At 38.6% G+C, this 13,858-nt stretch overlaps 1 protein-coding gene across 1 annotated transcript; it reads right to left on the minus strand.

The window, feature by feature from the left end:
• Window positions 1–3,217: 3,217 nt before the first annotated feature.
• fstl3 (follistatin-like 3 (secreted glycoprotein)) lies at window positions 3,218–11,071 on the minus strand. The gene is made up of 5 exons (XM_079890153.1): window positions 10,794–11,071; window positions 9,689–9,874; window positions 6,066–6,281; window positions 4,630–4,857; window positions 3,218–4,537 (listed from the first exon to the last, which is right to left on the minus strand). Exons 1-5 carry the CDS (start codon window positions 10,867–10,869, stop codon window positions 4,503–4,505), a joined length of 741 nt encoding a protein of 246 aa, XP_079746279.1. The 5' UTR covers window positions 10,870–11,071; the 3' UTR covers window positions 3,218–4,502.
• Window positions 11,072–13,858: the final 2,787 nt, after the last annotated feature.

The following is a 13,858-nucleotide window of genomic DNA, read 5'->3' on the forward strand; positions in this document are numbered from 1 at the left end:
GCAAAGTCTCTATGACGTCTCAGATTGAAAAGGTGTTGATGCAAGTGTTATTTAAATATGAGATTATAATAATTTGTTAAGTGAAACAGAATCATTAAGCCAAGTACTGAAGTCTCAAAGTCAAATCCCACTGAAGCTTTAGACCACACAGCGAGATATAGTGAGATCAGGCTGTCAAAAGATACCATCTCTGCTCGGTTTGCTGTACATCGCACTCAACCGGGACATTTAGAGGTTGCCTAACTTCCGATGCATACTGTTGTCTTGAAGCAAAATGCAATTGCTTGCACCTGTTAACCCTTGACATGTGGTTTTGGTCAATTACAGGAATAGTTCAGCCACAAATGACAATTCTGACCATTCTTATCATTTACTCACCCTCTATGTCGTTCCAAACCTTTAGGACTTTCTTTCAGAAGTGAACCACAAAAGGAGATGTTTTGCAGAATGTCCAAGCTGCGCTTTTCCATATAATGAAATTGAAAAATCTAATGCACACTTCAGAATCTCGCTGGATGTAGGTCATCCGGGTACTTTTTCGCCTATACTGTTTAATGAATTTGGACATACTACTCACATACTGTTTTTACCTACTATATAGTATGGAAGTATGCATATTCAGATGTAGCGATGACTGTTTCTATAGACCTTATTTAGCCCCACCAATTTTCAGTGCTGTGTTCATTGTTTTCTGTCTTTCAGTTTGTATTTCCACAGCATAAAGGTAAGATCTTGCGGATTTATGAATGAACATTTTTTTTTTCATAATCTTCTTGGTCTTCTGACTTTTGTCCACTTCACCAGCTAATTACTCTTCGACAGCGATGCCAGAAATATAAAAATACTCATTTAAAAATGTTGATTATATCTATAGAAATTTAAGTTTATTGCAAAATATGCATACACATACAACTATTTAAGTATTCAGAGAGTGTAGGGAGACCGACTTGATTACGTCATTTGCAGTGCTTCATGGGAGTGGGTGGAGCTAATGAGCTCTTTTGGCATGGTTTGCTTGTTTTGACTCTCTGATTGGTGAAATTTTCTGTACAGCATCATGGGTAATGTAGTTTTTCACCAGAAATAATTCATTTGAAAAATAAGTTAAAATAATGCAGGCTCACGGCTTCAACAAAAGGAAAAACCACTGATTAACAACCTCGTAGCTCACAGAGATGTCTAAAAAGGTATCATTAAAAAACAATATCCCTATGGAGAAAATGAATGGGATTTTACTTCCGGAGCCCAACAGTTAAACTCTATCGCGCATTGTACTTTCTCACATTCATAAGTAATATAACTGTACCGTCTTTGTATATCTAAAGTTTTTGCTTGTAGCCTTGTCACATCTGATGTGGATCGACAAAAATATATTTTTGCTTGTGTCTTATCTCATCGCGTCTGGCTAGGACAAGGTGTAAAGCAATCCAAATCTGTTTCCAGCTGTCTTTCCTCAGGTTCCTTCCTGTCCAGGAAGTGAAGACTGCAATCCTGACAACATATAGCACTTAACTTTACTGCACTGTGTGTCACGCTACACATAATTACAAATGCTTTGATACCCCACTGGATTGCACTTCCTGAACGTTTTGAATCAGCAAACCGGCCTGTAACGAGTCACGACACACCATGAACGAATTAGGGGCGCCACTCATAACACAAATGACGCACAAGTGGTGATTATCTGGTGGAATTGTGAATAAAAATTTCACATCAGCTATGAATTCATTTCAGGATGGGGCAAAATGACTAAGCTAGACATAACAAGACCACCTTACTTCTATGTGGTGTACAGTGTGGGTTTTCCTTGAACACCCAAACAAACAGCATTTTGTTTCTTATTTGGACAGAAAGCCAAACATAATTTCAGACGCTGAACATTTGACGACCTCCCTCTGTCATAACAAGAAAATTAAATCAGGCCTGTAAATTGCTTTCAGGATTACTGTGGAACATTCTATACAAACAGAAATGGAGAAAAGCGAGACGTCGAAACAATGCGTTACAAACATTTTTTGTGGAATTGTTATGGCCTGTTAGAGCAAACAATTAATTCCAGTTCCAATGTAATAAAAGAGCCCTGGATCAGAATATAAACATCTCTCAAAGTTAAACCAGATGCGGAGTGCAGTCAGGATTCGGGAGAGCCTCTCAAAAAGGGGGAAAAACAAGTGAGCTTTTTCAGACAGGAAAATGAGTCAATAACCCCTATATTTCTCACTACTGCCACTGTTAGTTAAGGGGCCGCCTCATAGACAGAGGGCTAATCCTTCCAAGACCATGTTATATAATGGGGAAAAAGCTAGAACTTGAAATTCTATTAGACTATTGAGAGTAAATTCTTTGAATACACAATGACACAACTGAGTGATGATAACAAGACTTAGGGCCACTGGGGGCCTCAAGCTGAGAGACCTGCAATGTCCTGACACCTGGATTTTTTTTTTAAATATGAACAATTTACCTATGAAATATTAGAAATAACCTTTTTATTTTATCATTATTTCTATATTATCAATTGTAAAACATAATATTTTTATTATTATTATTTATCTAATATCAAATTATTTTGTTAAACAATTGATTTATTGTTTTATAAACAGGAATGGAATTTATAAACTCAAATGGAATGACATGAACTGGGCTCCCAAAATCTTGAACATGAGTCATCAAGACTAGGGTTGTTATAGTTTACTGAACCATTTATACAAATTAAAACCATTTATTTGTTGCTTGAAATAAAATTAAAAAAGCTGTTTCAGCTAGTAGCCCAGGCAACATTTCTCATTTTTATTTAGTTTAACTTCATTTACTAAAATAACCAAGGAAGCTTGTTTCCGTCACAAAAATAAAAAAATGTTATCACAACTTTTTATCTCACAATTGCGCGAAAAAAATCAGAATTGCGACAAAAGAACTCTCAGTTGCTAGTTATAATGCCAGAATTGCGAGATATAAACTTGCAATTGCATATTGAATATTTTTACATTGCCTTTTTTTATTTTGTGGCAGAAACAAGCTTCCATAAAACACTTTAACTAAAATAAAAAATGAATAAAAACTATATAGGCATACTTTTAAGGAAAAAAATTATAAAAATTACAAAAACACAAAATTACTAAAACGAAAAATATAAAAACCAAAACTAATTCAAAAGATGTATCTCAATGATACTAAAATAACACTGATCAAGAATCATGAGAATCATATTGACACAACATTAATTTTGTGTTTTAATAAAAAACGTAAGTAAACAATACAAAAATATGCAATTGAATAAATTGGATTTTACAGTATATATTCAGATACTGCAAAATGTCTCTATTTACAAGAAGGTACAAGAAAGGTTACACATGGAACAAACTTGTAGCTACAATGATGATTTACACAAATATCGCCAATCCGTCAGTCTCTTTTTCAAATCACCGTACGATTTACTGGGAATTAAACGAAACACCTATTCAATTTCTTCGTATGACTATTTAAGTATACAACAAGGTCAAGTGATACAAACTCAAACACACACAAAATGACAAAAACACAACCCTGCAATGTGAAAACCATTAAAACAGTAGAATGTACAGTACATTCTTTGACTGTCCCAGCGTCCTCGTAAAAACTGCAGCCATCAGACTGTAACTGGTAATTTCATTGCTTGGTGGGTGGCTCAGTTTGGCCTTCACGTCAGCGAAACATGGCCTGGAAGTGTTGCTGTTTTGGCTGAGTAATCCCTCAAATACAAACAGTACAGGCATAACACTTTATCTCAATGAGTAAGTAGTCTCCCATGCCCATAAGAATTTCAACCGTGTGTCCACATAGACTTTGCAGAGAGGCACATTTTTGGGAAAGCTGTACTTAGGAATGCGCAAGAAGATTATTCCGTGGTTTTTGAGCATCGCTTTTGCTAGTATTTATTCTGTGTGTTTTTTGCTTATAGAAAAGATGTCAAAAAGATGTCTGACAATGGCTGAAAATCATGGGAATTAATATCTAATATAAATTAAATAAAACATATAGAATAATATAAAATATTTAAACCAAAAAATTATATAAAACATGAAATGTTAGAGAAATTTTCTAAAATACTTAATTGGCAAGAAATAGCTCTTTGTGAAATATATATATATATCATGCAGTTCTGACATGTACAAGAAAACTGAAGCAAAACCCACAATAAATACCTTGATAAAGGCAGCTGAAGTATATGTATATATGGTGTCTCAAACGTGTTAACACATAAATAACAGACTTCATTATTTTTCTCCAATAAATAGTAGCTTGTAGTATATTTACAATATACACACTGTCAATTCATCAGATCAATTCTCCTGTTAAAACCACACATTTCCTTTAAATATGAATTGCATGCGTATAAAATACTAGTACTGGTTCTTTGGTACAGAGGACCGTGTTGTGAGACTATATGGTTTCAAACAGGTTCTCTCACGTCTTATGTGCCATCATAATATGTACATGGAGCGGAACTTCTCTTGACATCCTCAATAGAGTGAATTTTCCTCACTTCCTTCATTACCTGTAAGAGAGAACATAAGTTAAAATGAGTTCAGCAAGTCCATTGTGGAAATATTGGAATGGTCAAGCAGTTCCAGGTGTGTGAAAACGTACTTCTGCAGTGTCCATAGTGGCGGACCCCTATGGATCGACCCAAAAAGCAGGTAGCCCTACGCAGGTGGCAGGCGCTTGGGTAGGTAATGTTGTCATTGCCGCAGATGGTTTGCTCAGTGACCATGGGCATCGGGCAGGGCGCAGTGCGGCACATGACACAGTGGGCGCTGTTGGTCTGGTCCGTCACACAGGTATGCGTACCAGGACATACGACATTTGAGCAGGATTCTGAAAGAATGGTGCCAAGGGTCAAGATAACGATGAAAAAACAGTTTCCATGTAGCATACTTTCACATGAAAATGTACACAATGAAGTATTTTCATGATTTGTTATCACAACTTTTATCTTTAGATAATTAATGTGGTTCAGATAACATAATATTTTGAGTTTCTGTTGATTAAACCAATCTCCTTCTTTGTATTAACTCAATTGTTTTATTTCAATGAACTTAAAATTAAGGCAACCAGGTTACTTCATTTTTTTGAGTTAAACCAACAATTTATTTTACAGAAGCCGCATTTCCATTACAGATTTGCGCAAAACTTTTGCGAGATTTTCTAAATGTTGATAAAAAACTATTGCGAAATGGCAGCGTTTCCATTAACTCAATGTTATGCGACTAAAAAGTCATTTTTTTCCTCTTGTGATAAGTCATTCCAAAAATCATGGCAACTGGATGTAGGTAGTTTCATGTATATTCCAGCCACCGCACTAGCCATTGTTTTGAAACGAAGGAGACGTAGGTGTGTTATCCAAGCATTAATGGCAATGAAAGCCCCTTATACTTGGGAGCGGCCACGTATGAGGTGTTTCTGGGTGTTTCTCCCTCATATCTGCTTCGAGGTCTTGATAAATTGTGGCATTTCTTTGTTGTTTAGAATCCAGTATTACCGTAATTATCTTTTATGAGTTTAATGAAGAACTTTGTCTCCTCTTCAGTCCAAACATACCACGCCATCTTTAAAGAGTGATCATGTGACTTTTGCGTACGTTAGGTAACCTGTAAATGCGATATGTGGGAGTTTTGCGAAAGTGACGTGTTTCCATTGGCCGTTTTTTTCAATTCGCAATTTCAATTTGCGCAATTTGAAGGGTAAAGGAAACGCGGCTCGTGTAAAAGTCTTTCATTTTAAGTACAATTAAGTGGCCTTTAACTTCATTAATTTATATTATCTGAAAGTACAGTTTTTTAAGTACACTAGAAGTGCACATTCAATACAATTAGCACACACTTATTTTTCACTAGGGCCTGGTTGGAAGTTTTTCAGAATACATATGGTAATATGCACTTTCTTTCTGGAAATGATTATTCAATCTGAGTAATAATCTAAATATGAAGCTTTTCCTTCAGTCTGAAAAACGTCGAAGCAAAATGATGGACTTTGCATGTGGAAGCTGATTAAAGTGATTCGATTAAAGTGAAGCAGCAGCGTACTTTTGCAATCCCCCTGGTACATAATCTCCAGGTCAGGGTGACCTCTGCAGCGAGCCATCAGGAGTGCGCACTCGTCTTTGTACGAGTTCCCATCGCTCCCACACACGGCATGTTTAGTGGAGATGTTGGAACAGTCCGGAGAGCACACGCACTGGGGACGTCCAGAATTCATCCTGCACACCTTTCCAGGGCCACAGTTGACCCCCTCACAGTTCTCTGTAAAAGAAGGTGGATAAAGTGGGAAAAAGCTGATTATAAGTAAACCTATATTTATTTTAATATAGAAAAGAGTTTGTTTCAAACTTGTAATTTAGAAGTGTTTATTACAACTGTTAGCACTGCTTTTGCAGTGTTAAACTCGCATTGCACACTACAGTACATGTGTAGCGTGAAACAATGCGGTCTTAGAACGTTACGACTAGATGCTTAGCAACTGACAACCAACTGTGTGCCTCATATTCACTCAAATTCAGCGTTTGATGGGAATAAATTCAAACGGCGATGGAAATTTTTTCAATTGAAGTGAAGAAGAGACTGTTTTATTTAGAAAAACTTGGCAGTGCAGTCGGTGATGTGTAATATGAGGATGTGCAATGCTAGTGCAGGTCACATGTGGCATTCATCCAATCAATGACACTGACACAGCAGGGTTTAGAAATGTACAGTGTGAAATGTCAGCTTATGAATACCCAGGATTAATTGTTTACCCTGGGTAAAGTATGAGCAGTGTGAAAGGTGAAACAAGATAACACAGGACTCCATTCACCTGGGGTTCAGAATGACCCAGAGTTAACTATTTAAAGTGTGTAAAGCTCATCCATTGACATGCTTTTCAATAAATGTCCATTCTTCTCCATTCATCTGTGAAGCCAGAGCCAACAAAACACATCAGAAACACTTTGAAATGGATTCAGCTTCTGGTTCCCATTCCTGCAAGTCCTTTAATATCCTGTTGCTCCCCTTCCCTGTGAAGCCAACTAAATCACTCAAGGCCGAATCAGATACCTCCACCTCCACTGGAAATCCCAGCATAACCCTGTTATGTTTCCTCAAGATCCGCAGGCAGTCACACATAATTTACGAACTGCCTTGTCTGCCCCGAAAAACAAATGTAAGGAAATGCGCCGGACAGACGCTAAGCGTGAGTTGAGCTTTCAGGAATGCTTTGAAGCATTTGACATTGAGAACACGCTGGGGAGGTCACACAGTAGGGTCTGCTAGTCCATATAGTTTTATGATAATGGAAAGCAAACGCCATGGAATAAACAATATAACAGACTTTCACTTCCAGTCTATCTTTCCCCTCAAGTGTCTAATGATGCTGATTGTGTTTGAGGCTTATGAGGACCAGACCTCTCCAGCATGTGGCACACATTTTTCTTTGCGGTGTGCTAGAATTCAGTCATCTCTGAGAGGGAAATGCAAAACAAGTCTGCTTTCCAATAAAAATTGGGAAAGACTGAATGCTGAGAGAGGGAGGAGTGAAAGGGGGGTGGGAAATATCTGCTATTGTGTCAAACTATTTATTTATTTTATGCAAAATTACAAATACAGCTGACTTCCCTATGAGAGAAAAAATAGTCAATAGAGATCCTTTTTTGAAATAGCCAAGAGCCTTTACTTTAAGGGTACGCTTACATGACAACGATATGCTTAAACCGGAGAAGTTTTTCCTTTGAGTTTTCCGTGTACAGACGACACCATTGTCAAAACGATCCCCATTCACATGGATCCGCGAAAACGACTAAAAACGCTGTATTCTGCTGCCAGGCCATTAGATGGCGATGAATCACTATAGACTAATACACATGTGCATGACGTCATCGCCTTCAGACATTTGCGTTTTGGTTGTTTACACAGAGACCGTTTTCAAAAACTTGCACTTTGAAACCTGTTTGAACGGTGAACGGCCAAAACGCACAATTTTTTTTACGTTTTTAGTTGAAAATAGTGTAGTGTAAACAGTCATGAGCCACAAGTTGCTACTTGCTATTGCTAATCGGAATTTGGTCGTATTAAAGTGCGGTCAAATTTACCGTTTTTCTGTGAATTTTTGTGGGCAAATTCCAATAATTTCGATAGGAATCCACATAATCGTGAATTTCGATGTGCAAGTCGCTATTGCTAATCAGAAGTAGGTTGTATTAAGGTTTCCTAATAGAGTTTGGAATGGGTTCAAGTTGGTCAACCAATCTGGGGTGCGTATAATGATGTAACTCGCTGCTTAACTACCGTAGTACGATGCATCGTTGAAGAAATCAACTAGCTAGTCACGACTGTTTCCCGAAACCATATTGTCGCAAAACTGGTCGTTCAACCACGTTGGTTAATGATGTCACACAGGTGGTGGAGTAATAAATTCTTTTAATTAACCTGTTTGAGATCGAATTAATGCTAGATGTTTTGCTATAAATTATGGACATGTCATCTGAGGACCATCTAATTTTTCTCAGTTATTTTGCTCTATTTCCAGATTCAATCATAGGCTTGTTCTTGCGTACTAGAGCACGTTCGCACATGCGCACTATTCAAAAACGACGCTTTAAATCTCTTGACAAACTAAAATATGTAAATTACATTTGTATGTATTCTAAATAAAAGATATAGATTGTACTGAATGTCAGCTTGCTTATTTGACTTAAGATAAGGATTTATTGACTCCACATGTCATGCAAACAAGAAACTATGCTTCTAAAAACAGGTCGAGAGCTGTCGTTCTTGAAACGATGGTTTCGAGAAACACGGACTCTTTGAACTATGCTGATAACAACAGAACTTGCGACCATAGTTGGCTAACAATGCTTTTGGGAAATGCACCCCTGCTTGGTTTGGTTTGAAAGTGCTTCATACATCGCTATACTATTGATAAAAGACAATGAGCCTTTTTTTGCCCCAAATTTTTTGCTTATATTATCGCACCTTTAGTGGGAAGGTCATTCTCATTCTAGAGAGCATTTGGTTGGATGAAATAAATGAGTGCAGGATGAGTCATCAATTTTTTTTGGTCTGTTTTTCTGGAAGAGGATGACTATAAATTTTAAATGTGCTTATCTGCTAAAAGTGAATTTTAAGAGTACACTATCATACAGATGACCTCAAACTGATAGATATGGACTAAAAACCACAAAACTACAATTTTGAGCACGATTATGGGCTTGCTGGGCTGAGGAAATTCATTAAAATAACCATGTCGGCTAACTTGTTTACTCCAGTGATAACAGTCTGTATTTAAAATGTCTGATGATAGAAGAGTTTTGGAGCCCTTGTATGAACCTACGTACCTGGCCAAGGCTACCAGTAGTGAACTCTTTCCACAACAGCCGGAGAAAGTTAAACAAAACATCTGGTGTAGATCCACGCTTTTTAAACTTGCTGAAGAATTGCATTTGCAAAGAAAACTCTCCAAACCAAGATTTGGCCTACAGTACTAGATTTTATCTCCTCAGCAAAAATGGTTTCAGCCCTAATTTGCAAACGAGGAATGTTCTCTTATGTGTGTAGAGGGCTTAAAATGGTAGTAACCAGTTCAAGAGCGCTTCAGCACACACTCTTACTCATATCAACATTACAGTGGGACAACCCAGTCCACCTGCTGAGAACGGAAGGTAAATACGAGTCTGTACCTTTACACGGCTTACAGGAAACTATTCCCAGAAATCCCAGCAGGCTGACTTCATTGATGGGTAGACTGGTATTGGACCAGGCAGTGTCCAGACGGCTAGCAGCACAGCACTCTTCCCTGCTCACGCCCCTCATGAGCACCATGTCACAGCGGTGCTCCGGACCCTGCTGCAGCCAGCACATTCCCGCTAGACACACAAACACACAATGAAAACATATATAATCCATCTCAGGGACAATGGCAACAATACGAACCTATATCAGACATGTATTTTCTCCATTCCTTCTCACTTGTACATATGAGATTGTAAAATATTTTTATGCCTAAAATAAAGATGACCACAGATGTGTCATATTTCCCAATAAAATATGTCACGTGAAATATCTTGTATGTAAAAAATTACAGGATTTTTTTTTTTCTCTGAGGCGTAAACAGGCTTTTATTCGACTATAATTCTTTTTTTATAAATAAATAAATAAATAAATAAAACTTTTATATTTCCGTTTTATAGCTCAAACGTTGTGTCTGAAAATAGCCTAGCTGGTATGTTACCCATTTAAGTTGAATAAAGTATGCAATAAATGCAATACCAGTGCAATAAATCCTAGGTACATTCACTTTCAGTTAATTTGCATTATTAAAATATGTAATAAAAAATGTGTGTGTGTGTATATATATATATAGGCTATATATATATATATATATATATATATATATATATATATATATATATATATATATATATATCCTTTTTTACAGTGTTTTCAAATATTTCAATAACCTCACAAGTTTTAGATTACAAGTCTGCATTGGAGAATAGAAATCGCCTTTGCTTGACGAGGTAACCATGACAACAGCTGCGCGATCGCTGGAAATTTTAACGAACACATCGTTATTTATAATATCATTATTAAACAAATTGTGTAATAGATTCATCTTTAAAACGATTTTCCTTAAAACGCCATTAAAAGTCTGCTTATTACAAACGTAGTAGGCTATAACAAAATGTGTTCATATCTTGATTAACTTAGTGCATTGACATCTAAACTTCTGAAGAAACTATCACGAAAAGCGAAATATAGTCAAATGCGTTATCTTTCACTTACCGTTCGTTCGATGTTCTCCAAGTATTTCACAAACTGAAATAAGTATCACACAGTGTAGAACAGCCAAAAAGTTCATGATGCTGCTGAATACTTTACAGATGTTTGAACCAGCGGCTTTCCTTACAAGTATTAGATTGATAGAAAAGTCTACAGAGCCTTTAACTTGGGTTGTTTCCACTCGGTTTCGTGAATGGACTTGCTGTAAATGATTTTGGTCCGCCTCTGTATAAATATTTTGCCCGAGTAAATTATGCTTCTGGGATGGGCGATAATTCCAGCCAGTTACGTTGCTGATGCCGTTGTGTACTTGAGTCAGTTCTCGGATATGAGGCTGAAAAACTCCCACACTTCATCTCAGTCCGTCTGAACTCAGTAACCAAGAAATGTATCATGGTATCTTCAATGGCAAATGTAGATGCATGTAAGTCTATGCACATTTCTTAAGGTTTATTTTTCAAATTTAATCCAAGTTTGGCTTTCAAAAAAAAAATTTTGATTTAAGAAAAAGAAAACTTTTAACATATTAACCATTATTGGCCAGGAATTTTTTTTTTAATTGTATAAATATGTAAATAAACCAATATAACATTACCCTTGAATAGAAAAAAAAAAAAAAAAAAAACTCATCCTGAGAACAAAGATCAACCTTTCAGTTAAAATCTACCTCAATTGAACAGCTGAATCTTGTCTGACCAAAATACAAAACCACTGCTAGAGAAAACACAGTTTGTGTAACTGCTGTTTGAATCGAAACCGGTAGCACTTTATTTTACAGTCCTGTTCCCCATGTACTTACTATGTACTTATTATAGGTATTACAATAACTGGGTAATAACTCACTAACCCTAAACCTACCCCTAACCTTAACCCATGTAGTTACCTTATATTACCCAGTATTTTCTTAGGTAAGTACATTGTACTAAGTACACATAAGTACACGTACTGTAAAACAAAGTGCAACCTCAAAACCTCATAGTTATTGAGATGTAGCCCTTGTAACCTCTCCATGTGACAACTAGCCCTGGTAGTATTTATAACAGAAATAAAAAAATATATACATTTGAAATGTGCAAAATGTTTCAAATGCAGTCTGTGTAATGGTTTTGATCTGTTTTGGTTTCGTTTTTCATTCTGTTTCTGTATGCCAGTATTCCCTGTCATTATTAGTTACCTTGGTTGCTGATTTGTATTTCACACCTGTTCGCTGTTTCATTGATTACTCCCTGTGTATTTAAACCCTGAGTTTTCCTTAGTTCCATGTCAAATTTGAATTGTTATGTTATTTGTTTGATGTATGAATGTTATTTGTTTGATGTATGATAAAATATTATGAGGATGGTGAAGAGGGTTATCCCTGTAGTCTACCGTCTCCGCTGGTCCCGTCCAGCTCCAAGTCTCCTGCGTCTCTGCTAGTCACACCCAGTCCAAGTCTCCTGCATCTCCGCTAGTCACACCCAGTCCAAGTCTCCTGCATCTCCGCTAGTCCTGTCCATCTCCAAGTCTCCTGTGTCTCTGCTGGTCTTGCCCAGCTCCACGTCCCCTATGTCTCCAAAGATCCCGACAAGCCTCCCTCTCCCACCTCCTCTCCCACTCTTTTGGTAAATAAAAATCTTATAGTAATTAATTCCGTGTCCCACTCCTTGTTCCTTGGATTATACGTTGCGGCCCATAACAGAATATCACCAGCCCCACTTTGGATCCAGAGCCCAGCCAGCCGCCTCCCAAAAAATGCACTGAGCCTATGCCAGAGCCCACCACAGATAAAGAGCCCCTAGTCTGTCGTGATGCTGTGACAATCATCACCCCGGAGCCGGCGCACAACCAAAAGTCTGATCAGATGCGTAAGCCGGCAATGCTGCCTTTTTCAGTGGGGCATGCTTGTGGAGTTTGAGGGAATGGAATGGAGCCCTGCCCACACTCCCATCGCTGAGGGTGTGCTGCAGCTGACCTCGATAAAATATTATGAGGATGGTGAAGAGGGTTATCCCTGTAGTCTACCGTCTCCGCTGGTCCCGTCCAGCTCCAAGTCTCCTGCGTCTCTGCTAGTCACACCCAGTCCAAGTCTCCTGCATCTCCGCTAGTCACACCCAGTCCAAGTCTCCTGCATCTCCGCTAGTCCCGTCCAGCTCCAAGTCTCCTGTGTCTCTGCTGGTCTTGCCCAGCTCCACGTCCCCTATGTCTCCAAAGATCCCGACAAGCCTCCCTCTCCCACCTCCTCAACCTATTATAGTCTGTTCCCCAGCCCTGCTCTGCCTTCTCTGCGTGGATCTGCCTTGGGTCTTCCGGTCTCCAGCTCCGCCTTGGCAAGAAGATCCTCTGGCTCCTACTCCAGCCACTGAGCCAGTCACTCCACCTCGGCTCGTCGACCAGTCGGCTCCACCTTGGTCCTCCTTCCCTCGACTCTACCTGGGACCATTGTCCTTACGGCTCCACTGGGCTCCGCTTTGGTCAGATGACACTCTGCCTGCATCACGGACTTCCAGGCATTCAGCTGCGCTTCGTCCCTTCACGCCTTCAGCTCCGTGGGGCGCCGCCTTCAATCCGCTTAGTTCTCTGGCAACCTGGCTCTACCTCGATCTCCAGATCCATCGGCTAAGTCTCAGTCTGTCATTCCTCTGGATCCGCCTGCCAATTATCCACCATGGCTCCTCCATCCCTCGACTCCACCAGGGCCTTCGTCCTGTCTGCGCTCTGGGTCTCCCTCTTGCCTTCATCTCCTCCCTGGCTCCTCCCACCATCATCGTCACTCTGGTTTCTCCCACCATCATATCCTCCTGCATCCTACCTGGTGCCAGCCCCTCATCCTCCTCCAAAGCCCCCTCCCACCCTCCTGTTGGACTAACAGTCTCTTTCTGTTTTCTCTTGCTCTAATTAAAAAGTCTTATAGTCATTAATTCTGTGTCCCGCTCCTTTTTCCTTGGATTATACACAGCAGCCTGTAACACTGTTGTCACCTGACTTTAATTTTAATTGCAATACTATATGTAATATTTGTACAAAAATAATCTGCAGGACTATTTAAATGACCTTCACAATAATAAAAGGTAAGCACTTTTATATGTAAT

This window comes from Squalius cephalus, assembly GCF_949319135.1.
Source record: "Squalius cephalus genome assembly, chromosome: 13".
Lineage (NCBI taxonomy): Eukaryota > Metazoa > Chordata > Actinopteri > Cypriniformes > Leuciscidae > Squalius > Squalius cephalus.